The 27,825-nt window shown below is 40.8% G+C and overlaps 2 protein-coding genes across 3 annotated transcripts in view; one reads left to right on the top strand and one right to left on the bottom strand.

Moving 5' to 3' along the window:
- TBCE (tubulin folding cofactor E) overlaps positions 1-4,312 on the top strand; it is a 30,175-nt gene extending 25,863 nt beyond the window's left edge. Inside the window, exon 16 of the mRNA XM_071432247.1 lies at positions 47-4,312. Coding sequence (XP_071288348.1) covers positions 47-127 — 81 coding nt within the window. The 3' untranslated portion in view covers positions 128-4,312. The remainder of the gene's footprint in view (positions 1-46) is intronic.
- Positions 1-27,050, bottom strand: part of B3GALNT2 (beta-1,3-N-acetylgalactosaminyltransferase 2) — a 30,003-nt gene extending 2,953 nt beyond the window's left edge. The window contains exons 1-11 of one of the 2 annotated variants that reach the window (XM_071432260.1): positions 26,788-27,050; positions 14,703-14,850; positions 13,337-13,437; positions 12,042-12,235; positions 10,938-11,033; positions 6,387-6,497; positions 5,541-5,619; positions 4,195-4,375; positions 2,521-2,646; positions 491-650; positions 24-80 (exon numbers count right to left, since the gene is read on the bottom strand). In XM_071432260.1, the coding sequence (XP_071288361.1) occupies positions 24-80; positions 491-650; positions 2,521-2,646; positions 4,195-4,375; positions 5,541-5,619; positions 6,387-6,497; positions 10,938-11,033; positions 12,042-12,235; positions 13,337-13,437; positions 14,703-14,850; positions 26,788-26,881 (1,347 nt within the window). In that variant the 5' untranslated portion in view covers positions 26,882-27,050. Of the gene's footprint in view, positions 1-23; positions 81-490; positions 651-2,520; positions 2,647-4,194; positions 4,379-5,540; positions 5,620-6,386; positions 6,498-10,937; positions 11,034-12,041; positions 12,236-13,336; positions 13,438-14,702; positions 14,851-26,787 lie in introns of both variants that reach the window. The other variant, XM_071432269.1, reaches the window with a different exon arrangement.
- Positions 27,051-27,825: the final 775 nt, after the last annotated feature.

Raw genomic sequence — 27,825 nt, forward strand, 5'->3', positions numbered from 1 at the left:
TCAGACACTTCCTTCAGACTTACTTGATATCGCTTGGGTCCTACAGCTGCCATCCAGATGCCCATGCTCACATCTTCACCCTGCGATGAAAATAAAAAATACAGATATGAGCACCAAGAAAGCATAAAGCATGACTGTGACCTGGAATGAGTTGCATCATCTACCAGCAGTAAAGAATGGTAACTACAAAAACCTATGCCAGACTACTGCAGAGGTGTTAAAATAATCCTTCCACCTTTCCCATAACAATACACTGTTCTTACAAAAACAGTACAAAAAACAAGATTACAGCTCCAGAGGTTTTCAGTCCCAAACATCTGTGCTTTGACTTAGAACAGGCACTAAACCTAGCAACGAAAAACATGGCAAAAGCCCACATGAGGCAGGAGAACCCAACACTAACACTTAAGCAATGTTCTTTCTGACTCATCCAGTACATGCTGTTCCTCAGACCACTTCAACACAGAAAAACTGAACTAATCTTTATTACCTGGTACGTTTTTAATCTTTCAGAGTTGCTTGCCAGCCAATGCACAATGTCTTTGGAGATGACATAGCCAGACCCACAAGCAAAGGCTGGATATGCAGGACTTGGATACTCCAGTTCTTGCCATTTCCCAGTTCGATCAACTGCCCAATTTAGTCTGAAACTGAAGACATGTTAGACATGAGATGTTTATAGAGAGTCCTCTGTGGAACCTATGAACACTGATAACTGAAGTAATACTGATAAACAACTGAAAGAAAGAAGAAAGAAGTAGGTGATCCTAATTATAGCTCCTAGTCTTATTTCTCTAGGGCACAAAGCTGAAATTGTAACTGTTGTTTGGTCTCAATCTTGGATAATAAGAGAAAGTTTTCAAAACAGAAACCAAAGCAACATTGACAGTCACATCCTCAGCATCTATGCCTTGCTGTTGGGTTTTGAACTAGGTAAGCACACACATCCTTACCTATTTTGTAACAGGCACATCTGTCTCCTGCTAATTAACCCCTCTGGTGAATCAACATGACACAAAGGCAGTGCCTCCAGCAGGCATGCAGACAGTGATGTTATGCAACCCATTTTCCTGTTAAAGCTAGCGGCTGCTTAAAAATCAGGAAGCAGTACTACCTTCTCTAAGCTGTTTTCCAAATGAAGCTCAACAAAGGAGATGTTCAAAGGCTGCCATCACTGAATTACAAAAGAACTCTTCCTGGCAGTGGTGTTCTCTTAGGAAGGCTTTATTCACTCCAGAGGCCTGCAGGAAGCAGTCTCTGTCTGCAGAGTCTCCCCAGACGCTCCCAGCGTGGCAGAGCTCGCTGCGGCGCTGTGCAGCGCTATGGACCCTGCCAAACTGCCAAGTGAAAAGCATCCTGCTTTCCTGTTTGGGAACAAGCTGCTATTGCACTCCTCTGGCCTCACAAGTGCTTCATGCAACCACAGCTAAGAGACATAACTGTGTCAATGCAGCAGGGTCTCCCCCTGTTTCACAAAGAGGTTCAGCATTGCTGATTTCCAGTCACAAGCACAAACAGCTGAAAGCTTCAGTGAGCTACTAAGAACTGTCACCTCAGACAACAGCCCCAAAAGGGAGGAATTACAGCTGAGTGGCAGGTATGTTATCAGATTCTGCCCATTCTCAACTGAAGCTGACATATTAAAGCACAAAGTAAATGAAAGTCTCATCTGATACCTGAATTCACTTTAGGCACAGTACCTTCCACTCCCCTGAATCACAGCACGAAGGGTTCAGACTGAGAAGCATCTGCTTTGATAATCATTTTATACTTCCATAGTTATTTCAGTGTTGCTCCCTACATATCACACTTGCCTGACCTGAAGACTGTGACTATTAAAGAATTTACACTGAAAGATGCCACTCCTACAGATCTTTGAGATAATCACAAGATAACCAACTATTTCACACACTTGACCACACACCTTATTAAATTGCTTTATAAGCAACAGGCAGGATCAGATTTGTGAAGCAAAGCAGCAAAGGCCTGTTTTTCTTGAATGAGCAGAGGGCAACAGGAAGGCACAGTGTACCATTATGCTATATTGAATGCTGTAATAGCATGGAGGTCCTGGTATATTGGATTTCATACCAGAGCTGCAATGCATTCCGTGGATGGAAGGGAAGATAGTGACATTACAAAAAGTAGGATGGAAGGGAAGATAGTGACAGTACAAAAAGTAGTATTTATAGTTCTGTACTATGTACCTTTAACTTCGCTATATTGCTGGAAAATTCTTATTTACTTAAGTACCGTGACAAAGATGTCTACACATTTTAAAACCAGGCAAGATATTCAGCAAGTTTAAATCACTGTAAAGGCATACTCTGGAAAGTTACTGTAAAGGACTGATTTCTGATTCTGAGATTCAAAGTTTAACACATACAGAAGTCCTGCTTTTTACATGTTGGCTTCTTTAGGCATAGGAGGGGAACCCACATGAAAACAGACTTAAATCCCTAAACCATTCATAAAGAAATGGTAACTATCTCTTAAAGGTAATTTTAAAAAACAACTTACTTTCCCCACCAAATGTTTGGCCTGTCCAATTTTTTCTGCATTATCCTGTTAAAAACACCTTCCAAATCAATGTAACAGTCATCATCCGTCTTCAGCAACAGGTCAAAACTCGTTGATTCCACTGTCCTGTAGCCAAAAAGGAAAGTGATGAGATGCTGAGCTGCACACCACAAACTCCAGACAGCATGCTCTGCAAGGGGTTTTTGGGATGTAGGGGGGAGCAAGAGGGAAGGAACATCTTTTCTACCCTTGACTTTTAAATGTTTTCTCTATCAACCAAAGCTGACTGCTTGTCCTTCAAAGGAGATGCAGCTGTGTCCTATGATGATCCTACAACATGGACTTGTGTATGAGCGGAAGAAAACAAATTTGAAGTTTTGTTCTCCAGGACAGATAGTGGATTTACTAATGAAACCATCTTAAGCAGTATTGACCTCAGAAGGACATGAATCCCTGATGCTGATGGTAGCACAGATGTTAAAAGCCACTGGCTACATGTCAGTAGCCTACTTTCAGGATGAGACAGTCAGTTCAAGGGCAATGAGAAGGCTGTAGGTGGTAAAAAACATCTGTGGAAACAACTCTGTCTGTACTCTTTCTCTGTAAATGCACCCTTCAAACATGAAAATGTTGTCTTTACCTGTCTGAAATAGTTGAACATGACACACATAAAATAACCAAAACAACTTAAGATTCTAGGGATCATGGCTAGGTTGGTTACAAACATTTGTAAGGGTAACTTCTTACAACAAGAAGGGTATTTTTAAAAGCCTTTTATTACTAAATCTTGAAAAATTGCTAATCTGTAAGAAATTATCACAAAGATCTAAGTCTTGACATGCAAACCTCCTTTTAGAACTGAAAGCATGGTTCAGTTTTTCAGTTACATTCATAGCCATGGACTTTGTGACATAAATGCATAATCTTGCAAGCAACTAAAGTGATTTTGGATAAAGTACAACTGTCAACTGTATTTCTTACTCCACAGCAGCATCAATTAACTGAAACAGTTATCTCAGAGTAATGGAAATCATTGCAAATTTAGAGGTAGAAACTTACTGGATTAACACAGACAATGCACTTCACTATGAAAACTCCTCCTATCAGCCTTCTATCCCTGCTGTACACATGCTCCCAAATCCTTCCCCTCCACTCAGCACTGGTGTGGCCACATCTGGACTATATGTGCAGTCTTAGACTCCTCAGTACAAGAGGGACATGGCCATACTGGGCAGAGAGTCCAGCAAAGGCCCATCAAGATGATTATGGGACTGGAGCAACAGCCACAAACTGAAACACTGAATAAGAACACAAACTGGCCAAAAGCCATCCTTTAAAATATTAAAACTGCTAGTTTTCAGATAGATACAAATGAAAAGAAATTACAAAGAGAAATGAAAATTTTTACACCTGGACTCTTAGAGCAGAAGCCTGTCTTGCCAGCTTGTGCAGATTTGAGGCACCAAGGGTCAGCATTCAAAAACTATAGGCACTGCTGTTTTACTCACTACATGCATCCAAAATGTTGAGACAGAAATACACCTTAATGAAGTAAATCACGTAAGGCATGTATTTCATGGAACCTATCAAGTAACATAATCTGCTAGATCATCTTGCACTACAAACAGCACCATTCCTAAGAGAAAATAAGAAAATACTTTATTTTCTACTTACCATCGGTAGAAGTTCAGCAGTTTGGAGGGAACGTTTCTGTAAGTGTCAATCACATCTACAAAAACAATGTCATCATACATACTGCTTTCTTCCTTCAATAAAGCATCTTCCTTCTCAAGGTTTTTTATGTGACTTGCAAACCTTTCTGGGCGAGTATGGAGGCTTTTTAAAAGAGCATCACCTTCTGAAAGAAACAGCACCCATTATTAAACAAAGATGCATATAATTTCACATTTCTCTTGGATCATACAGGGCACACATTGACAAAATGAATCTGAAGAAGCATTCAAATTAATGGGGTTATGAAAATCCTGCAATTAATTTTAAAATTTCTACAAAATTGTTTAAGTTGCAGAACAACAAGTATTTTTTGTATAAGGCCTGACACTAAAAGCTTAAAGTAAAAAAGTATTCTCTTCCTCTTCAGTAATAAAAGAATTCAACTTTCTAAGGTTCCTTAATATAAAGAACAGTCTGGGACTTCACTATTTCTTTTCCTGTAGAGTAAAAAGGCCACTGTCAGTTCCTCCTAAGTATATGTATTTAGCATAAAAAATAAACACAAACAATGCTATGCTAAATATAACCAAATAGGCATTGCTTTGATGTAGCACAGATTATCCCTGCTGAACCACATCACGTAACTGCAGGTAAAAGCTAAAAATATATTGCAGATAAGGAGGAGTTTGTAGTACTGAAGAAAAGTTTGTCAAACAAAATGGAAGGGCTTTAGCACACACCTCAATTCAGGCTCCTACACAGCAGAGAAGACAAGAGGACTGCCCAATTGTATCTGCCAGGCCTAGCTACAAAACCACAGCAATAACACTATCAATGCTTATGTTGGACCAATAAGAACACATTGGTTCCAGTACTATGTGGTCAAAATCTTAGAAATTGGAAAGGCCTCCTCTAAAATCTCTCAACATTCTGCTGAAATAGGTGTAAAAGGGCAACAACAGGGATGGAAACTGTTTGTCCATACTGTTAAACATTGTGATACTCTAACTGCAGCAGAACTGGAAAAAAATGTGAAAAATATCAGGGAAAGATTTCAGTGCATGTCATTTTTTAACTTGATTTTGGGTAACAAAAAACAAGAAGAGAGTCTAGATAAAAAGACAAAGGAATGAAACTCAACTGGAGTGGCTGACAAAAGACAAGCAAAGGAACCACATCAGAACATTGATTTAAAGCATAAAAGAGCCAGGAAGAAAATGTTTCTGCTAAAAGAAAACCTAGAGTGACTAAGTTCATGAAGACAGCAGAAATCATACTCAGAAGTGTAATTTAAATGACCTGTTTTACCATCACATCAAATGTCATGCTACGTTTTGTGGACTTACCTTGAATAGTGTAGATAAAACCACCTGCTATTCCCTCCACACCTTCTGTGAGTTCATGTGGCAGGGACCCTTCCCCTGCCTGTTAGGAACAGATTAATTGAAATTAATAGATTAATTCATCTCTCATTATTGATGTGTTTTCCCTCTGATTTTAAGGTGTGAAGTTTTCTGGCAACTAAGAATGAAATTAATTTAAAGCTCTGCTGGTCAGCACTTGCATAATCACAGAACCACAGAACATCCTGAGTTGGAAGGGACCCACAACAATTATTGATGTCCAACTCCTGGTCCTGCACAGAACCACCCCAAGAATCACACCATGTGCCATGAAAGACCAAGATTAAGATTTTTAACTAAAGTTTTGTGGCATTTTTTTAAGTTTCACCCAAAACTAGCAGTACCACTGAAACTTTCAGGAAACTAGTTTCAAAGTTGACAGCAAAATGCAAAATTATTCTGGCTAAATTACAATGACACAGGATGTTTAGGCAAGCAACAATCTGACATGAAAAGAGACACTGCTAAAAAGCAAATACCCAGACTTTATCCCATCAGTTGGGATTTTAGCACAGGATTTTTGACCCACATTTTGCCATCTCTGATATACTGATACTGCTTCACATTCTCACAAAAACAATGAGAGTTTTACTCCTCTCAAAATAAAATGCCACTTACAAGTGCAATTTTTTTGCAAGAAGGATAAGCAAAACTTCTCTTCTGAGACAAAAGGAGAAGCCCAACTAAATTGATGATTTACACAGAGAAACACAGGAAAATAAAATGCTAAATTCTCAACAATTATAGGAAAAATAGAAGCATGGTGGAAAGGAAGGTGAGGGGACTCACTGTAATGACTCTGAAAACACCTCCTCCATCATTCACCATCACTTTATTAAGGTTTCTTGAAACCAAGCCCTGAAGATCCTGGCTCTCCCACACAATGGTACCTTCAAAACTCTGGTAAGAGAGCAAAATACAGTTATGCAGGTATACAAAGACTTTAAAAAAAATGGAAGTCAAACAGTTTGGGCTCATTAAAATTATTTTAAAACAGTCAACTTCACACAAGATTCAGCTTGAGTGCATAACATAAATGTTTTACTTACACTTCAATAAAAATAAATTACACATAAATGAAACACATCCATGAAACTCAGTAACATGTAATCATTCTTTTAAGACTAATCATTAAGACTATATTAAACTTTTAACTGAAGCATAGCATAAAAGACTTTGGCTTTCTACAATCATCAAAATAGCATTTAAAGGTGACCTGAAGTGAGTTTTCAAAAATCAAATATAAAATCTGCGTTACAAAGAGAATACATTAAAACAGATTTGGAAACAAGCTCAGCTTTTATCGTTATCTGCCAAACAGAGATCAGAGACTGGATCCTGACACCAGCAAAACTCAAAGAAAAATACGGCCACCTTAATGGCAGTAAAGGCGTCACAAGCTACTGTAGGACTCACAGAAGTCTTACCTCACATCTTGGCTAGTAAGAAAGAAAAAGACAAGTGAATAACTTCAAAATTTTCTGGTTTTAAGAGTCAAATTCAGCTATGCCACTCCATATTATACACACAGTGTGTGTGTGTGTGTGTGTGTGTGTTTGTGCGTGTAAATTCTTGCATTTGAAAGGACTTAATTTCAACTTTAAAATGAAAGACCCTTGAGAACATGCAAAGGAACAGGAGGTAAGTGGTACAAGTAAGAGTATTGGTAGAATTTTATTTTTAAAATATTTTAAAGCAATTTCTCCCTTATGAAAAGGTAGGGTTGTTATACTCCTGACTCCTAGATGAACACATTCCATTTTGTCTCTCCCACTTTCATAGGAAACACACTGGTTGTTAGTGTGGGTGTTGGAACAGAAAAACAACTTGTTTGTACATGCATCTCTATTGCTGTAGGAAGTCTGTTTACTTATACCAACCTCTAATCTCTTCCCCATTTTATCTTCCTTGTACACTAGAAACCTTCTATAAAAATCCTCCAGCTACTGAAACACCTTTAAGTCTAGATTATAGTTCAGCTTACTTTATTGCTTTCCTCTAGAAGTAGGTCTTAGGATCTGCAGCAGCCTCAGTGTTTAATGACAGCTCTGTGTGTACTTCAGAAGTCTCTCATCTATTATTTAAAATGCCAGGTTTATAAGCTAATAATGGAGCTAGCCAGTGTTTATTCAAGCCTGACTTCCATGCTCAATACCTTCCCCTTGTTTCACAGAATCACAGAATAAGCTGAATTGGAAAGGACCCATAAGGATCATCCTTTCCAACTCCTGACCCTGCAGGACCATTCCCAAACCACACCCTCTGCCTGCAAGCATTGACAAAACTCTTCTTGAACTCTTGGCTTGATGCTGTGACCACTTCCCTGGGGAGCCTATTCCAGTGCCCAACTACCCTCTGGGTGAAGAATCTTTTTCTAATATCCAGCCTAAAACTTCCCTAATGCAGCTTCAGGCCATTTCCTGTCCTTGTTCACCACAGAGAAGAGATCAATACCTGCCCCTCCTCTTCCTCTCATGAGAAAGTTGTAACTGCAGAGAGATCTCCTTTCAGTCTTCTCCAGGCCGAACAGACCAAGTGACCTCAGCTGCTCCTCAAATTCCTTCCCCTCAAGGCCCTTCACCATCTTCATTGCCCTCCTTTGGGCACTCCCTAACAGTTCAATGTCTTTCTTATATTGAAACTGCCCCCAGCACTCGAGGTGAGGCTGCTCAGAGCAGGACAATCCCCTCCCTGCCCAGCTGAGGATGCTGTGCCTGAATGCAGCATCAGGACACGGCTGGGCCTCATGGCTGCCAAGGCACTGCTGACTCATACTCAGCTTTCTGTTGTTTGCTTAATTATTTCTCACTTATCAAAATAAATGGACCAATATTAAGACTTTTTCTAGTGGCTCAATTTCTCTTTTTGCAGTGACTGTCATCTCCCATTCCAATGTTTTTTGCTGTAGGGATTGGGCTCTAATCACACTTCAGTGTCCTCTTTATAGACACAACCTCTGGAAAGTTATTTAGTGAACAGGAGAGTCCTTTAGGAGCAAGAGAGTCCTTCCATGCCTCAGCAAGCAGAAACATTACAATTCTCACCACTGACTATTAGTGATACTGACTTCAAATGTACCAGGAGTCTTAATCAGTTACTACCAGTGAACCTCAGTGTAAGGTGTCCTAAGGCTGCAAGCTATCATTATTTTCTAGGTTGAGAGACTCATAAGCAAATTTTCTAATTACTCTAGCCCTCAGCTATCCTTACTCTAAGCCAGTTAATGAAAGCTAAGGCCTGAAAATGCTTCAAGCAAAAACATTAGTGGCACACCTGAGACTACATCATCTGTTTTTCCCCATTTAAATTCCAGCCTTGTTGCTGCTAGAGCGCACTGGCATTTACAGTGAATACCGAACAAGTGAACTGACATAATGCAGCCCTGCCAAACTCCTTTCCTAATGTTAAACAGTGCTGTGCTTTTTGTTCCTCCAACTACTCCCCATTAGCAATACAGAATATGTGCAGTAGAGTCCCATCTTCATGCAAATGGCCCAAGGCTTTTTGACAAAATAAGTGCACTGCTAAGACTCGTCTGTAAGAGCCCTGTTTGTTTTAGTTATCTGCTGGTGCTTCTGCTGTTCTGCGCTTTCAGTCATTCCAAAGCTGAATGATCGATTCTGTCTCTCACAATCTGGCCTGCCAGATGCTTATTCTAATGCTGCATTTCCTTTCCCTTCCCCAAGACAAGCAGAAAGAGCAGCACTTCAGCTGCAACGTGAATGAAGCTCTTCAGCAGTCTGTACAATCCATTACTTCTTCAAGGTGGAAAGACAGAGAATAGACGCTGTCTCAGACAGCATCCTATGACAATTAAACAGTTCACTAAATTTAGTGCTCTCAAACAAGCAGACAGGAACACGTGGGCATTGCCACCTCTTCTGAATCATCGTGTATGCCTTAGCATCCTGAGCATCACAGGAGACTGAATGCTGTGCCTAAGCCCTATTAATCTACATTAGAAACATCGTGTTACCCTGTAAGCATTCAGTGCATGACACACATCAGATTAAGGAAGCCCACACAAAGAAATATATGAATACTAATATTCTCTCTCTCAAGGAAGTATTTCCCATCTGCCTCTCAGGGAAACTGCAACCATTTGTAGCAAAATTACAACTGCCTGGAATTTTAGCATCTCAAAACAAAGTCTTACAGGGAAAAGGCTCACGTGATAGACTACCAAATTACTGGGTAACTAATATTCCCTTTAAAAACATAAAATAAACCCTTAATTATTTTAGTATGAAATTAGATTGCCAAAGCATATGCACAAAATACTGCAAGTGGTCTGCTCACCTGAAAGGTCTCCTGCCAGCATAACAACTTGCACAGTATTCAGTAAATACTGTCTAAGATGATAAATCAATCAGTCAGCTGCAGATTCCCCTTAAAATTAATAGATTTCCAAATGCATTCATTAGTATAGAGCCAGGGGAATAAATCAGGGAATAAACTGGCCCAAATTGTCCTCTCTTCCCTCTTCAGTCTTCTATTGCTTCATTCTTTCATAACACAATTTCTTTAGTAATAAAACAACCCAGACCTAAAGACAACTTACAGAAACAGCAGCAAGAGTCCAGGAAAATATTTAAATTAAGGGAAACTGTCTAAAATGGTAGCTGAGATATCTAGTGAGAGATCACTGGTCCACTGAGAACAATTCTTTGTACCTGAGAGGGTCTGCTAACTAGAATTCTCCTTCTGAGCCAACCTTTATTCATTAAACCTTCACTGTAAAATCATCAGGGTATTTTCCTATGATATTCTGTTCCATTTGTGTTTAATCCCATTCCTTCCTATGCAGCCACAAGTAGGTTCCATATCCCTATACCTAAAACAACCCTGTCACTGCAAATATAACACACAATATGGTGATGTTATGTTCAAGACATCAGATGCAGAAAACTCTTTTCCAGCTGTTCCCTAGAAACCTGTGCCATTCTCCCCTTCCTATCTTGAGTGCTAATGTCTGATAAAGCAGAAGGGAAAAGAAGCACCACATGTTCTGGTAAACTCTCCCACAGAATCCAAGCAGGTGCAGTTTGCAATCAGAAATAGGTAAGTTTTCTGAAGTTGCTACTATTTGACAAAGTAATTTTTTATCAATTTGTATTTTCCAGGCTCATGCTCTGTAACTACCTGTGATAACAAGATGCTGTAAAACGAACACTGGATTTCAGCATATCCCTGCAACTGCTTACCCATTCTGGGATTCTGAGAACTAACACTCTAGAGGTTTTCACTTGCCCTTTTCTGCCTCAAGCAAAGGCCAGTTTTATCAGTCAGTCTGCCCAGATGACTTAAAAGAACTGCTGACAGTTCTGGTACTGCACATACCTCTGGCAAAATAAACTGCTCTACTGGCTTGTACCACAATCTGTTCACCTGCACTCCACAGCTCGGTGGACTAAAGCGAGCACTGAAGATGGCTTCCTGTGAACAATGGGAAAAAACCAAAATTAAAAAAAACACAACACACATTAAAAGTGCTACTGTATTACAAAGGCCACAAAATGGCTCTTAGATAATAACAAATTACATAAAGATTCCGCATTTACGAATTCCAATCTTCAGAAAACAGTTTCCAAGTTTCCAAGCTCTCTTATGATACCAACTTTTCTCCTTCACTGGAACTAAAACGCTAATGCAGATAAAATTATCAGACATTGAACATTTAGGAATTCTACAGTTTAGGAAATGTGAACTTGATTACAGTATAACTTTACTTTTATTATGGCTATTATGAACCAAACTCCTTGGAGGTCCATCATCAAAGTCATAGTTACAATTCTTTCTACTGTAGCACAGGCAGAAGTTTTGAAATTGGCCTATCAAGTCATTGGTTGAGATAAATGTCATCTATCAAATGCAACAATCTTGCTCAAAATTTTTTTTCCCTCCAAATCACAAAGCTATACTATCAAGCCCATAACAGCTTGGGACTGGGGGAAATTATCAATGAAGTCTGACTATTACCAGTAAATTGTAACAGTTTCTAGAAATCTTATATATCTTGCCAGAAGACAGACAAGAAAAAAATTACAGCTGTCCTGCATCTCTGCTTGAAGACACCAAATATATGTTTCTGCAAGCATTTAAAATATATTAGATAGCTTAATTTTTATTCCTTAATAACTATCAATATTTAGAACCCCAAATACAAACAAAAAATTGCTCATTGGAATTAGATGTAAGTGCTCTTTCATAACAGCATCTGGATTAACACACAGCATTTGGGGAATTTCATCTTTTCTTCATCCAGGATGTGCATCTGTATACATAAGTGAGAATTTAAAATGCAACAGAAGAAAAATATAATTCATAAACTTGTCAGTTTAGTATTTCTCTTCTAATTCACCAATACAGCATGTCACTTTCTTTAAGAACTTCATGCACAAAAAAGAGACATCATGCTTTCAAAAAATGACTACAATACTCTACCTCATGTTCTGCCTGGTACAGCTTTACAGTGATGTTCCTCTGGAATCCCACCCCATCAGCCTCATAAAATACCCCAAGGCTGGTAATGACAATGGGGTAAAGCACACGGAAGTTCACACTGACAATTCTGTCTTCAGACAGCACAGAAGGGATGTCCTCAGGGAGACTGAATGCTTCAATTTCCTGATTCAAAACTGAATGAAAAAGAAAGGCCAGAGGTAAGGGGAGAAAAGTTCATAGTTCCTGGACACACACAAAGCACACTGCCTACATGCAAAGCATTCTGGTTAATTAGCATGGCTAACAAGTGCACAAGGATAATCAAACACTGGAGTAAAAGAAAACACAATGGGCTGCAGATTGCAGCAAGTAAAATTTCAGTGATACAGCAATCTGCAAGCTAATATCAATTGCAACTCAATGCCTACATATCCACAGGGCAAAGATTAGAAACACAATAAATCCAGAGCAGGAAGACAAAAATGCTATTTTACTGCATGAATACATGTATATTAGCATAATAAAATAATTATTCATGTATCAAAATGACACACACCTCCACTTAATTCAGCTGTCTGCTTTTTGGCATTATCGCCTACCTAAGCCCTGAGGTACCATTTATACTTGGGAACAGTGGATATTGTCATTCAAAGAGAAAGTAACAGAAGTTACATTTTGTGTTGAATCATGGCTCAGGTACCTAGCAGTACTTACCTAGGCAATCCTTACTTAACTTGTATTAAAGAGCAAGAATGAAATAAAATCCAAAAGGAGAGAGGAAAAATTTACTATTTTAGTTAGGAATTTTTGTATGGCATTTAATTTTTTCCCTCCATTTTGCATTTCTTAATTGTTTTCTCTCTAAAGCAGAATCTGAAAAACCAATCAGCCAGACTTGCTTAGAGAATTCACTTTGTCACCAGAGAAGTCCATCTGACACTCAAGACTGTCACCTTGCTACTTTCTTCACATTTGACACTATGCCAGGTCATTTTGTCTCTCTCCAACTTCATTTAACACATACATCAAATAAAAATGTATTGTATATGGGAGAGACTGTCTGGCGGCTCAAGAAAAATGCAAATCCATTAGAAGTCAACGGACTGCCCTTCAAATGCCCAAAAATCTCTCCCTTTCTGGCCTGCACACGGTACTTACAGGAAGGTTATGCAACAAGTTCTAGGAGGTGTTTGTTTTCAAGACTAGCTGTCTCAATGAAACTCCCCAAACCACTCTCAGGAAAGATGACTAGCTCTAGTTCAGACTGCAGAATTTGTAGAAGTTAACTTCTTTACCTGGGTTGCTGATGTTCAGAAGCTTGCAGGAGTAGGGGTCTTCTCTGTCCTTCACTGGCACAGCACAACCATGCGCACCTATTATAAACTTCACAAGGACACTAAAATAATTTGCTTTTATTAACACCAGTTCTCTTCCCTCCTCCCTCCATCTTCAATAAACTTAATTTTATCACTGTGACTTGTCTTTCACAGGGTTAAGATTTTGAACCTCTTAAAAATCAGCAATGACAGTTGGTATGCAGAGCAACCACATGAATCCCCTCATAGGAGTTCAATTCCAAATCCACATTAACATTTTACATGATGAGGTCACAAGAAGATTGGCAGCTAGAAATGAGATACAAGACAGCCAGCACACTAAACAGAAAAAAGACCTAAGGCAACACTGAAAGATCCCAGAGACCTGCCCCTGCTAGCCCGGGTTTGTTACTTAATTCAAGATTGTTTAAATACTACGCATTCAAACGTCAATGAAAAAAATAGCAAGAAAAAAGACACATAAGCATCAAAGGAGGAACAAGGATTCCAGGCTGTCTGTTACAGTGAAATATTTCAACTTTGGGCTGTAGCAAAACAAGAGGTTCCTCTCCAGCTCCAATCATGGTTATTCCATAGTAGGAAGACATCAAGTAAGTACAAAGAGCAAGGGTCCACCTTTGCCTATCTTTTCACCTAGCAGCTAAATGTCCTCCCAGAACTCCATATAAGCTATGAGAGGTCACAATTTTAGATGACTGAGATGGGTATGCTGTACTCCAGGCTGCGTGCTGACACAAATCTGGGAACAGCAAAATGGTGTCAGTGCAAGGCAGGTACCAAGGTGTGAGTATGGCAGCATTTCTGGGGATGAACTGCTGCAGACCTTCTCAGCAAAAACAGACCTGTCTGTAGACTGTCAGGTCTATGCAAGCAATCAGGAAGGGCCACACACACTGCAGCAGTTTGGTGCACCTGGTTCAGTGGGAAATAAACCTGAACTTTACAGTTGAGGCTGTTTACAAGAGCTTTTGTGGTTCTCTCACCAAATGCAATCCTGCCTGCTTTCAAAAATCCTGGATTACCAAGGATTCAAGCTGCACACCATACATTGCAACACAAAAAACAGAAAGGCTTATACAACACTAATAAACAGGGGCAAGTAATTGCAAAAGCAAACAGCAGTGTATAAAAAGTAGTTACAGCCCCAGGCAAGAAGTATTCTTATATACTATTAAGCAGACTTTTAAAAAATCTATCAGAATACAAGATGCTAAAAAACAAACAAACAAATTAGGAAACACTTTAAAACAAAAATTATTAAATCAAGACATTTCAGCATGACAGTCCTGCCCCCCTGCCCAAACCACAGAACAGTAAAGGTTACCGTTGGTTCAGGGCAGGATGTTGTTTCAGGTGCTTGAACCAAGTGCTCCTTATAACATTGCGGAGCTCATGGTTGTGTCGAGCTGACAAAACACCTACAATAACATCATAATGCTTCAGCTTCCATTGAGGAAAGAAGGACAGCGGACCTAGAAGTAGAAAGTGACAAATATTTACTTTGTGCACATATTACCACAAGCCTGAGTTGCAAGCAATAATTAATTCCAGCCTTCCAGTACTTCAAGGGAGCTTACAAAAACGAGGGGGAGCAATGCAGATAGTGATAGGACAAGGGAAAAGGGTTTTAAACTAAAATAGGGGAGATTAGATGTTGGGAAGAAATTCTTTACTCAGAGGGTGGCAAAACAGTGGCAAAGGTTGCCCAGAGAAGTTGTGGCTCACTCAATCCTGCCAAGTGTTGAAGGTCAGGTAGGATGGGGCTTTGGGCAATCAGGTCTGGTGGGAGTCATCCCTGCCCATGGCATGGGGAGTTGAAATTAGATATCTTTAAGGTCCCTTCAACCCAAACCATTCTGAAATTAAAGGACATCTCAAAAGCAAGAGAACTAAAACACTAAAAACAAGCAGAATTACTTTTGCATTCTTGGTTCAGAATCAGAGAAACATTTTCAATACGCCAAAACCTTCATTCACATGCCCATTTTCCCTCTGCTTTCTAAAGTTGCTGGGACCACCTATCTGCCTCACAATTTCAGTGTGGGATCTCAAGGACTATTGTTTCTAACCTTTTGAAGTGGAATACCACTCTGCCTTCACACAGGGGAATGCTCTGGCTTTATTCAAGGCTGGATGCCACTGCCAATACTTGTAATCCAGGATTTAGCTTGTGCTGCTTTAATTTAGAGATCATGAAACCTGAACTTGATTTCAAGCAGGATTATGACCTCCTCAGACAGAGATCTGAGAAGCTCTGATTTAGAGCCTGTAAACAGTCAGTCAAGTAGCTAAAGTGAATTTGCTTCATTTAATCTATCTGACATCCTAGAGTTAAGACAGATTTGTATTTAACTTTAGCAAAGGATTACTTCCCTCTCATCTCACTATGTTTTTCATTGGGCTGCAGATAAAGAAAACAAATGTGAGTGCATTTTTAACAACTGCCTATAGCACAGACATGATTTTTTAGAATCTAATTAAGAGACCAAAAATACTGCCAAGTCTGTATTGTGAACTCCCACTAGAAGGAGTTGAATTATTATCCAGACTCTGCCTTCTGTACTAGCATCCCCTTTCTCCACTTTGAAGTTGAATAGATGGGTTCTTTTACACTGCTCACTAACCTAGGACCCCACAGCATCTGCCACAAAAACTGCTGTGCCAAATCCCAGCAGGCATCCATCTAGCCTTATATCCCACTGTCAGTGTTCAGCATGCAATGGAGAGGCCTTGGCCTTGCTCTGTTCCATGCTGAATCAACATCAAGATTTCAGAACTTGTGTTATTGTTCTTTAGGACTATTTCCAAAAGCCAAATAAAACTGCTCTGGAATTGATTCTCAGAACAATGCAAAAGCAGAAAAACTACAGAGTGATGTTTCCACACGTAAACCTTTCCCATTCTATTTCCCACTAAATATTTTAGTTCTAAGTATGCAAACACTGATTTTCTTTAAGAAGGTTAAGTTCCACCATTATTTAAATGAAAGCAGCTACAAGATTATCAATTACTTAAGCTGATCATTAACCTATTAAGAGAAGCTTCCATCAACTTAGGCTCAGAACAACTTAAAATCCCAAGCAATGAGCCATTAGTTACAGTCTTCATTTTTTCACTGAAGTTACCTGTTGCACATCTTACAACCACCATAACTGAGTTGATGGCAAGGTTTAGGAATATTATTTGTTTGCTACAGAGCAGCAAATCTAGTGCCCTATATAACACCTGAAGAAACTTGTAAATCAAACACACTGTTCAATCAAAATACCAATTTACTTTTCCTCTATGCAGGTAAATATAATTTATCCAGAGGCTCTGCATGTCCTCATAGGTCATTACATAGCCAAGAATTACCAACTCTCCAAGACAGCAGAGATACATGAGACAGACATATGTTTATAAAGTATAACATCAGAGCAAATTCCTGCTTACACATCCCTTTTTCCCCTTGTTCTCCATCCATCCTTTGATTATTCTTCAGCCTTAATTTCAAGCCTTCCACTATTAAGTTCATAGGTCTAATATGCTTGTAGACTGTAGATGAGGTACAGTTTACAGATTTTTTTTTTTAAGAATCACTTTTAATAAGAAGCAGAACCACTCCATTAAATCAAAATTAAAGAAAAATAAAACTAAGGGCACAAGTCTATGGGGTGACTTGACTCAGAATAGCATAAATTAGCTTGAATGAATTAAAAAAAAAAAACAAACTAAAAATAAGTTACTCAAATCAAATATACTTTTAATTAGTTTATGTTTTAAAATGAGTGAAGCTTTTCCTTATGAACCATCCACATGGGAATAATGTTAATGTAGCAGATGCTTCAGAATTAATATCCTATTGCTTTTAGAACAGCATTGCAGTGGTCTATATTCAGAAGATTGTCTGTCTTCTCTGTCCCAAGAGTTATGTAATTTTACTTTTAAAACCACTGAAAATGAAAAAAAAAGCTTACTTTGAGAAAACGTTTTTTTGCTTGTTAGTAAAGATTTCTACTTCCTATGGAAAAGTAGGAATAATGCTAAAATTTCAGGAAAATAGACTCATATGTTTTTCTCTGAACTTGCACTGTTTAAAAAAAGGGAGATAAAGTGAGAAGTACAGGGGAAAAATACTAAGGCTATTATTAATTTATAAAGATAATTCCAATACGAGCATAAATATTCTCTGACACAGCATAATTTAAAAGAAGACATTGCTGACCTCAAAGTCAATAGTGACAATTTAGACAAGCAATCAACACTTGCCACTGAGGACCAAAGCTATTTATCTTCCATTCTATTATTGTGCAATTTTAGGCCAAAATTTTATTTGTTGGATTGTATCATATCATAAACATTGCTCTCACCTGGAACTGCTTTTGCAAGACAGTTACGTCCCTAGACAATTACGTCCCCCTACGTTCTGATTTCAAAGACAAGAAAAAACATTATAATTTTTGTAGTTTGTGAAGGGGGTGAAAAAAAGAAGAAGAAAAAAGCTACACACTACATTCCAATATAAACCCTAAAAGTGTTGCAGATCAAAGGTATGGAGAAGGACAGGAAACTTTTCAACCCAAAGGTCACACTACCACTGCCTATCTTGCTTTTGAACTCTTACTTACTCAAAGTTGCACCTTGGTTGCATTACTTAGCCCAAGACTTCTCAGCAGAACCTGAGACAAATACACAAAGCTTACCTGTTAATCCACAGCAAACCTACAAAAACATGCTAAAAAACATGCTAAAAACAACCTACAAAAAAAGCTGCTTGCTTTCCTGAGAGAAAGCAAGCAGCCCTCCCTCAGCTGCTGAGGTTCATTTAATTCTCTGCAGCAGCTGTCAGAGTACTTCTGTCAGCTCTAAGTCTACCAAGTCCAGTCTGCCAGTACCTTGTGTCACATTGTTCATGGTGAGCTCCTGCTGAAGCTCTGATATTTGTAAGGACTGGCTTCCACACAATTCTCTGACATCTGACCATACTTGTACTTTTATTAGTAAAGATTTTCACCTCAGTACCAGCTTCAGGAAGCTTTCACAGGATTCTCAGCCACCAATTTTCATGAAATGGGTGAAAGTGCTGGTCAGGCTTGACTGAGAACCAGCAGCAGACCAAAGTTTGGGAGAGATACAGGAAAAAGTCAACAAGTGCATATGTAGAGTACAAAGCTGTGCCATTAGAAGACACGACTGAAGATGCAGAGGTGTGTGTCCTGCTGAGCTGGCCATGGAAAGAGGGCATCACTGACAGGCAGTCAGTTGATCCTGCTCAGATTTTAACCACCTCAGCAGCAGCCAACAGCTCTTGAAGTTTTTCAAAACCCCAACTACAAAGATGAACATGCACCTCTTCTTCCCATGAGACTGAATCTCAATAAAATGTCCAATTAGGCTGCTAATTATATTTGCTTCATTATAAGGAGATGAAGAGTGAGAGATCATTTAGCTTGATTTTGTCAACAAACAGTCTTGCTAAACATATTCCTATTGATAAGTCCCCAATCAACAACTAAATTTGCCAGTCATTTTCAGTGAAATTTGACATAATATGCAGTCCACAAAGTGATTAAGTCTCCACATTTCATGCAACTGGAGTGGACAAAGGAAAGACTCATTAGTGTCTGCACTGAGAACACAGCAGTGTAGGCTTACTTGCAATATCAGGCACCAGAGCACCTCCACTGGACACAGCTAAAATAAGTGAGCTTCACAGAAAGCTGGGCTTTGTATCTTCTGCTACCAATGCAGCTTTTTTCTTTCTTTTTCTTCCTGAATAAATCAATGAATGGAACTAAGTAGGCCAAGCAGAAGTTATTTAGAATATTCTCAACTAATCCACTTCATAAGATAAGCAACACTCCTCCAAAATAAAAAAACTCACACATTTTTATCTCTGCCTATTCCTGTGATTTTGCAATCATATTCCTGAGGTTTAATACTTTTTTTCTTCTCTTCTGCTTTGTGAAAGATCCAAACAAACACGATGGAAGGAATTAACTCAATATAAAGATTTGTATTCACAGAATGCTGACACACACAGAAAAAGAACAAACCAAAGAGCAGAAACAGCTCTCTCCCCCTTTTAATCTACTTCACTTAAAGTAATCTGCCACAGCTCATCTGCATTACATGTTTTGCTACAAGCAGAGCTACCTGACCTCCCTGCAGTACCTACTTCACCCCAGAGCTAGAAATTGCCAAGATGTGCACCCCTGGTCACTGCAGTACTCTGTGAGGCAGGCAAGCTTTTAGACAAGATTTACAGATTCAAAGAACAAAACCTCTGCAGGCAGAGGTTTCTGTTTGTTTTACATCAACAGCATCCCTTGGAAGAAATAGGACAGCAAGGTCCTTCTGAATTTCCAAGTGGCAGTAGTAACAGTGGTGGAGTGATGATACCCTAAAACACCTTAATTATATAATACTTGCACATTTCTAGACAAAACTGGGAACAATGGCCAAAGTATCAGTAGAAAAGTCAAAAGAAACAAAGAAAAATCTTTTTTCAACACAAACTGATGCCTCCTTTTCTTTTTTTATTTTGTGGAGGGAAGGGGTGGGGTTGTGGTAGGGCAGGGGAAGCAGAGTATAGCACCTTTATCTGATGAAAACTGGCCCCCAATCCCTGCTGCCATGAAACAAAAGTCTGCATCCAGGGAAGGCTACTTGCTCTCTTCTGGCTGTTCAACTCAGTGGGCAATTTAGAAGTGTTGAAAACCTTAATTCAGCCAACTCTGGCCAACTCTTTGCCCCCTGCTCCAGCGCCAAAATACAAAAATACAGTGCCAGCGCCACTCATCAGTAGTTTGCAATGACTCAGACATCTGTCTACAGAATAACTGAAAACCCTAAAAAAACCTCAATTAATTTGGAAAATACCATCAGCTTATTTTGTGTCCATCAAAAGTTAGGGGATTGTTTTATGTTGGGGGTAGCCTATCCATGAAAAACCATGTCATACTAAGATCTTACAGATAAAGGGTGGGGGACAACTGGCATTTGAGGCAGGACTGCACATCTACTGCCAATGCCAAACCTGACCTGATGAGTTTCAGTTTCCAAGGCCCCCAGCCTTTAAGTCTTTACATACCTACAAAAGATGAAATAACTTTGTGACCAAGCAGGCTACTCCCTGACAGACAGGACTACCAGATATTAGACAACATCCTCTCTTAAGAAAGTCCCATATTTTAGCAAAACTTCACCTCATAGCCTGTTCCCATATTTTGGTTCCATTAGGCCAGTGCCTGAAGAAGTACATGCTGTGCCACAGGACAGCAGATGGCATACAAGCAGACTCTAGAAAATGCTGGGTTTTAATCTGTTGCATAATTGTTCACTAGTAGAAGACTGACTCTCACAAATCCAAATGGGTCAATTTTTAGCTGCCACCCCCCCTCAGAAATGTAACAGGAATAACAACTTAAAGGGCATCAGCAAAGTAGCAGAAGATTACCCAGAATGTGTGGGGCTTTCTGATTAGTCCCTGTAGCTGAAGCCCGACACTGAGTAACTTCCTACTCAATAAGATTTGTGCCATCAATTAAAAGACACAATTAGCAATGAATCCACCTGGAGTGCTAAAAGCAGGTCTGTCTGTTCCTTCTCAAGTTTCTGAGGTCATTTTATAATTAGCATTTATCTAAGACTTTTACAAAAAATTAACTAAGCTTCCTACTCATGAACTTTCTTTGGATAGCACTTGTTTGTAACCAGTTAGACAAGGATTTCAATTAAACCTAAAAGCATGTTCCTGCACAAATCTTGTTCAGAAGTGTGAATTACAGTCTCATTAACTGATGAACAAAAAAAAAGCAGGAAGCCACTGAAATCAGGACACTAAAACAAAGGCCTTTGGTCTCAGGATTGATCCTATTTATTTTTTTCAAATTACTAAGTAGTGCCTACAAGAAGTGTACTCTATCTTCTGTGACACCAAGGTAAATGTGATCATGAGCACAGAGAAAGTCTGAATACTGCACAGGGAGAGACACAACTGAGGGCCAAGAATGCAGGCAAACTACAGGCCTTTCACAAGGGGTAGTTAAAAGGAAGACTTTATTACAGAAGGTACTTCCTAGAGAGGAAGAAAATGGAATGAGTGAAGACTGGAACACTGTTTACATTTAAAGCCATCTGACCAAAAGATAAAAAACCAAACTGTTTTCTAGAAATGTTTTCTATTTCTAGAACTGTTTTCTATTTTCCACTACAAGTTAGAAGTACCTGAAGTGCTCAACTTAAGAAAGCAAAGGTTTAAAACAGACACCTTTGACCTCTATGGTTACATGCTGAAGACATACTTGAAGGAGGACAAAGACCCTTTTGACTGAAAGGCTTAAGAATTAAAGGGCATAAACCAGGTGCAAGTAAGGCTAGAAATGAGAACATAATTTTAATCAGGACAACAAGCCTCTGGAACAGCCTCTTCCTATGACTGCCAGGAATCCAAGTGAACAGACAAAAAGCCACCCCGAGCGCTCACTAAATAAATGCAGGCTGCCCACCTGCCATTCTATGACAGAAACCAAGAGCTGCTTAATAGAAATAGTAAGCACAACTGATGGCTGGGAATGTCTATTCCAATCTTGCGTGAGTGAGTCAATGAAGCCAAGGTAAATAATCACTAAAACAGGTTATCAACTTTTTGACAGATTTCCATTTGAATGTGTGGTGATGATTATTTGGGAGGGTAATTAAACTCCTCAAATAGAGAATTGCTGTTCACTCTGTCTTTGACCTCTACTGGTAGCTAATTCTGCAGCTGTTGAGATAGCACACAACTATTGTACACAACTACACAGAAATACCAGAGAATATACAAATTACACATTTTTATGTCACAGCTATTGCAAAACATTGCTCCATGATAAGATTTACTTTTTATTCACACCAGGGATTCCAGGTGATAGGTAGTAAAGAGCAGCTGGAGTAGTAAACAAGGAAAAAAAATTACTCAAGAGAAACAAGACTGGCTTTATCAGGCACTACCAGATCCTCTTAAGTAGTTTCAGATTCAAGAAGCCTTTTAACAAATTTAATAAATTTTAAAAAAATTTTTTCTTTTGTATACAAAGTCACTAATGTTCCTAAAACACTCTGAATAATAAAAAAAATACAACACAGAAGACACCTGAGGTCCCTTGGCTCATCCTTCTTTCTTCTGCCAAGGCAGCCATACCTACACCTTGTACATTTTGTGGTACTTTGAAGGCTAAGAGACAGATTCTTCCTTAAATACCATGCAAGGATTGGGCCTACAAAAAGACAACACATTTTCCTACGGATGACATATGTTCTCATTTTGGAGGAGGCATCGTTATTCCTCCCCTCAGCATGAGTACATTACTCAATAGTAACTTTACAATAGCATTTATTTACAACTAAATAACCCTGCACAGAAACCATACACTTGCTCTTTCAATGTTAAAAAACCCACTTCTTAAAAATCCTAGTTATCCTAACCTTATCCAATGCAGCATGGTTTTACAGTAATGACCATCAACTCCAATAATAACTGCTTGAAACAGGGAAACTCTGAAGAGCAAAGCTACTTCTCTCGTTTCCCAGCTTCCCAGTGGTGCATTCCTCCCTCTCCTCAGGGCTGCTCTACCTCAGAAATTCCCACAGGCCTTTCTGTAATGAGCTGGGCAGTGAAGTGTCCCTTGACTGGACCAGGAACCAGCCCCACCATGGTTAAGGTGAGGGTGACACTGACCATGGGAAAGAACTCATGTTGCCTGACCAAGGAGGGAATGACAGTAGCAGTAATCAGTCATCCCCTGACAGGCCTGGAACATTCCTTACCTGAACTGCACCCTGAGTGGAACAGACTCCACAGTTACTGGATTTTTGAAAATTCCAGCAGTCACCAACCAAGGCTCAGGGTTGAAATTAATGGATGACTAAAGCCAAACATCTGAAAAACCCTAAGAACTAGTCCTCAGAGAAGCCCTTTGGCTCTCCTGGACTACAGCAGGCTATGCAGGATGTCAGTGACTCCCTGAGTAGGATGTCTCTTGGAGCTCACAGATGCTCCAGTTTGCAAAGTTCTGAGGATCAGCACCCAAAATTGATGAGAGGTCCTGGGCTGAAACCTTACATTCCTTGAGGCTCAACTCTTTCTCACTGAGAAATGCCAAGATATTTGAAGTGAGTGTTTCACTAAACTCCAGGGGAATTTTTAACAGGTATATTTCTATACATTGATACCCATAAACCCCTGTATATAAATATATCTCTTTGTGTCAGTGTGCATGCATGTGTGGGCTGACTTAGATACTCTTCTGCCAGTATAGCATGAATGTTGTTATCTGGGATGTATAACGAAGTCACTGTAGCAATTACAGTAAATCCTATCACTTTGTAAATGTTAAATTAGTCAATGATTAAGTGCTGCTAAATCCTTTAGATATTGATCATTGACCAAGTCTGAGACTAAGACTGGACCTAGCTGCACCTCAGCTCCATGAGGAGTTTAGAAAGTAAGGGGGTCCACTCTGAATCTCATGACTCAACAGGAGGGTCTCCCTTACCCTTTTGCATCTTCAGCCTCTGTGTAAATCATTCTAAATGAATTCTAACTTGATTCTTCCTTTCTCAATCCATGAGGGTTTTTTCCTTTTTTTATTTCTCCCCGTGATCCTCCTCCCCATCCCACTGCAGGAGTGGGGGGCAGCAGGAAATAAGTGAGTTGGCTGCAAGGTGCTTAGTTGTGAGCTCAGGTTAAATTCAGCTGATACCCGGTTTTGCCACAACCTTTGATGGTAATTCTTTAAGCAACCTAAACCACTCATTTGTGACAAATTGGCATATTTGACTGGATGTCAAATAGAAGCACAGATTACTTAGGAAAGCACAGAGTAAGTCCAAGTTCCAAATTCTCAGAAGAACAGGGTTGTGTTAACTGGCATGATTGTACAGCTGTGAAACGACAGCTAAAGGTGGCTGGAGCCAGATAAAGATGGAAAAGGAATTATTTGCAAAATGCTAGGAACCTGGTTAGAAGCTGCTTATCAAGATAGCAAGAATAACAATAAAAGGGTACTATACCTAAATGAAGAAATAAAACTCCTAAAGGCAACTGAATTAATACTGCCTTTGAAAATGGAGCAGCTGCAAAATCAGTTAAAGCAAGAAAATGAGAAAAAAAAGTTGGAGGAAAACATCAGATTTATGTTTATGTGGGCTTTCCATCCTCCTGACATTGTATAGGTTAAGAAATCAATTGTATCCCCTGAAGAATGGGATGGGAACATATGGGATGACCCTGATGGCAGCAAACTGAGGAAAGCTGATTCTTTGCTTCCCTCAGATTCCTATGAACATGAGATCAGACCCATCACTAAAGCGAATCCTGTTGGCCATCAACAACTGACAAAATTCCACACAGATACAGGAGCACAAATTTCAATATTAATGCAACAGGATGCTGAGAAGCTGGGTGTACAGTTTGGACAGCACAGAGTTAAAACCACTGCAGTGAATGGAACAAGTGTTATTCACCAAACCAAAAGTTTGGTGAATAACACTTAATTTATTAAGTTAAAAGAGTTGATTTATGGCTCTGGGCGAGAAGCGAATGTTGTCTACTTGCTTTGCAGTGGAAGATCACAGTGGAACTACTTTGGCTTTTGATATTTTGAATATCCAAGCTTGGCGCCTGGTAGTCGGCTGTGTGTGGTCCTTCAGTTCAAATCTTGCCCCTAAACCTGACAGAAACCAGGGGGTACAATGCGTGTACGTCATGCAGTCCCTGCACTCCCAGTCCAAAGACTACCAAAACAAAAAAGAATAACAGCAGTTTATGGATACTTTGAGGTACTGGAGGAAACATATACCTAGATTTCCTATCATTTCTCACCCTCCGTACTCACATTTAGGAAAGGAAAATCACTTTGTTAAATTAGTCATTGATTAAGTGCTGCTAATTCATTTAGATGCAAACCTCTGATGAAGCTGGAGACCAAGATTGGACTTAGCTGCACCTAAGCTCCATCAGGAGTTTAAAAAGCAAGGGGATCCACCCTGAACGTTGCGACTCAACCAGAGTCAACCCTTATCCTTTTGAGTCTTTGGTCTCTGTGTAAATCATTCTAAATTAATTCTAGCTGGAGTTTCCTTGGGATGCTTCATCCATGCAGTAAGCAACAGAGAGAACCTCAATATACAAGTTTCTTAGGCTGCTCTTTTACAAATTTGTGTCACTCCTACTTTTGCTAATACCTTTAACAGTGATTATTTAAGTGACTTAAACCACTCATTCACACCAACACCAACTGAGAAACTTCTGGATTTTCTTTAGAAATGTTTGTTAGTGAAAAACACATTTAAATGGGGAAGGCCATCACGAGATTCCACACTGCCACTTGTAACTCCAAATTAATGCTCTGAAGCTCCAAAACAGCACCGTGAAAGATGAGCAAAACCAACCAGGCAATTCAAACGTGCATCAGGCTAGAAGTTCAACAACTATATCTCCCTTTCTTTTATAACTCAAGTGTGACAGATGCTGACGTGATATGCAAAAGCCAGAATACAGACAGACACCTATACAACCCTGCAGCTTCAGACTATGCAATAGTGCAATTGCTTCTTGCTTATTTGCACTATTAATTGCCACTGGCAATCAGAAGACTCTCGTTTCCTCACAGCTGTGCACACCCTGCATGGAAACAGGCACCAGTTGCAGAGTGTGGGTCCATTAGTGAACAGGCTACTGGGTCACTAAGCTCTTCTAAGCACACTCCAAGTAAAAAAAAACACCATTACGTGTTCATGTACAGTATTTTCCAATATCGTCAAGCAGCACCTGTGGGCAGCTGACAAAAGTTTCTGTTCCAACAGATGCCCCCTTCCTCAGGCATGAGGATTTGTGGCCTGAAAACTACACCTCATTTTATAAGGAGCACAAGGTAAGCCCTCAAGGATCGGATTTCACTTGTGTTGGATGATACCCGCTCCTATGAATAGCTTTTTACAGCACAGGGGTTTTAAATCCCGCTGAGGCAAACACAGCGCAGTGCGAAGAGCTATTCCTAGGACCGGGAATGACGCGACATGAGCGGGATCGGTGGGAATTTCTTCCCCACGTGCCTCGGTGGGAGCGGGCGGGCACCGGTGGCGCAGGAGGCGCTCGGAAGCGGCAGCTGCTGCCCCGCACCCGCGGCAGCCCCGCACCGCCAGGCGCCCGGTGCCTCCGCTTCGGGCGGCGGAGCCTGCGCTGCTCTCCGCCGCTCCACCATACGAGACGCTCCCTCCCCGCCCGACGAACCCCGCCAGCACAGCATCCCCACGGCTCTCCCCTCGCCTCCCGCCCCGTTACCTGCCCCGCCAGCCCCGACCTCTCCTCGTCAGGGGAGTGAGGGTGGAGGAGCCCAGCCCGCCTCGATGCCCCAGGCATCCGCCGCCGCCCGCCCCTCTCCTACCTGCCGGGTGGCTCCCGGGGCAGCTCAGCAGCAGCCAGAGGTGCAGCGCGACCCCGACCACACAGGGGCACAGCAGCACCAGCCAGTTTCGCATTGGCCGCCGCAGCCGCCGGCCCCTTCCCCTTCGCGCCGGCCTCTCCCAGCGGCGCCGGCGCGACGGCCCGGCTCGGCCGCCCGCGGCTCCTCCCCGCTCGGCCGGGCCGGGCTCGGCTGCCCCGCGGCCGCCGGGAGCTGCAGTCCCGCCCCGGCCCGGGCGGGCGGCGGCGGCGCGGGCGGCGGCGGCGGCCGCCTACAGCCCCCACAATGCCGCGGGGCGCCGAGGGAGCACGGCGGCTCCGCGCGTCTCACATGGCGGGGGCGCGGGAGAGGGGCCAGAGGCGGCGGCGCTCCCCCCTCACGGAGTGCGCTTCTCCGAGACCGCCTGGCTACCCCCGGCTGCGGGGGAAACCCTCCCCGGGAAATCGCTATTCGATAATCCGCTGAATGCCCCTTCTCAAAGTCGCTGCGTTAGGAACAAAATAGCTTTCCAGAACAATCCTTTACTTATTCAATAAAGAGGAGAGAGCGCTTCGCCTTGGCAAAGACCTGCTGCGGCGCTCGCCAACTGTTTGTGGAGTATTTTATTCCAGCAAGTAACATGTTCTTGGGTTGAAATTCCGGAAAGGGGGGGGGTGTGTTAGACAATCAAAGTGTCCTTAACTGCGGCTGGATCACGGCCAAGAATCCTTAAATTCGTTACGAGATGTCAATAATCCGAGCTCGGCTTCGCCTGTTACCTTCACCCACCGCTCTGAGAAATTGGGTGCCTAAGGTCTGACTGCAGAGCTCTGTCCTGGCTAGCAGGGTTTAAATACGATCAGAAGAAGGAGAGCACACACACTATTATCAGCATCTTGAGAATTTACTTGTCTCTGGTCTCCTGTACACAGGTAACAAGGAGAAATTTGTTTCCTCAGACTGCCTCAGGATAAATCTACCTGGAAAAGTGATGTGGATAAATAAGCACGTGGCTTCTCAGAATGAGAGTCACAGAACGGG

Source organism: Agelaius tricolor, unplaced genomic scaffold (assembly GCF_023055355.1).
Source record: "Agelaius tricolor isolate 1412-34295 unplaced genomic scaffold, bAgeTri1.0.p SCAF_1, whole genome shotgun sequence".
NCBI classification, from domain to species: Eukaryota; Metazoa; Chordata; class Aves; order Passeriformes; family Icteridae; genus Agelaius; species Agelaius tricolor.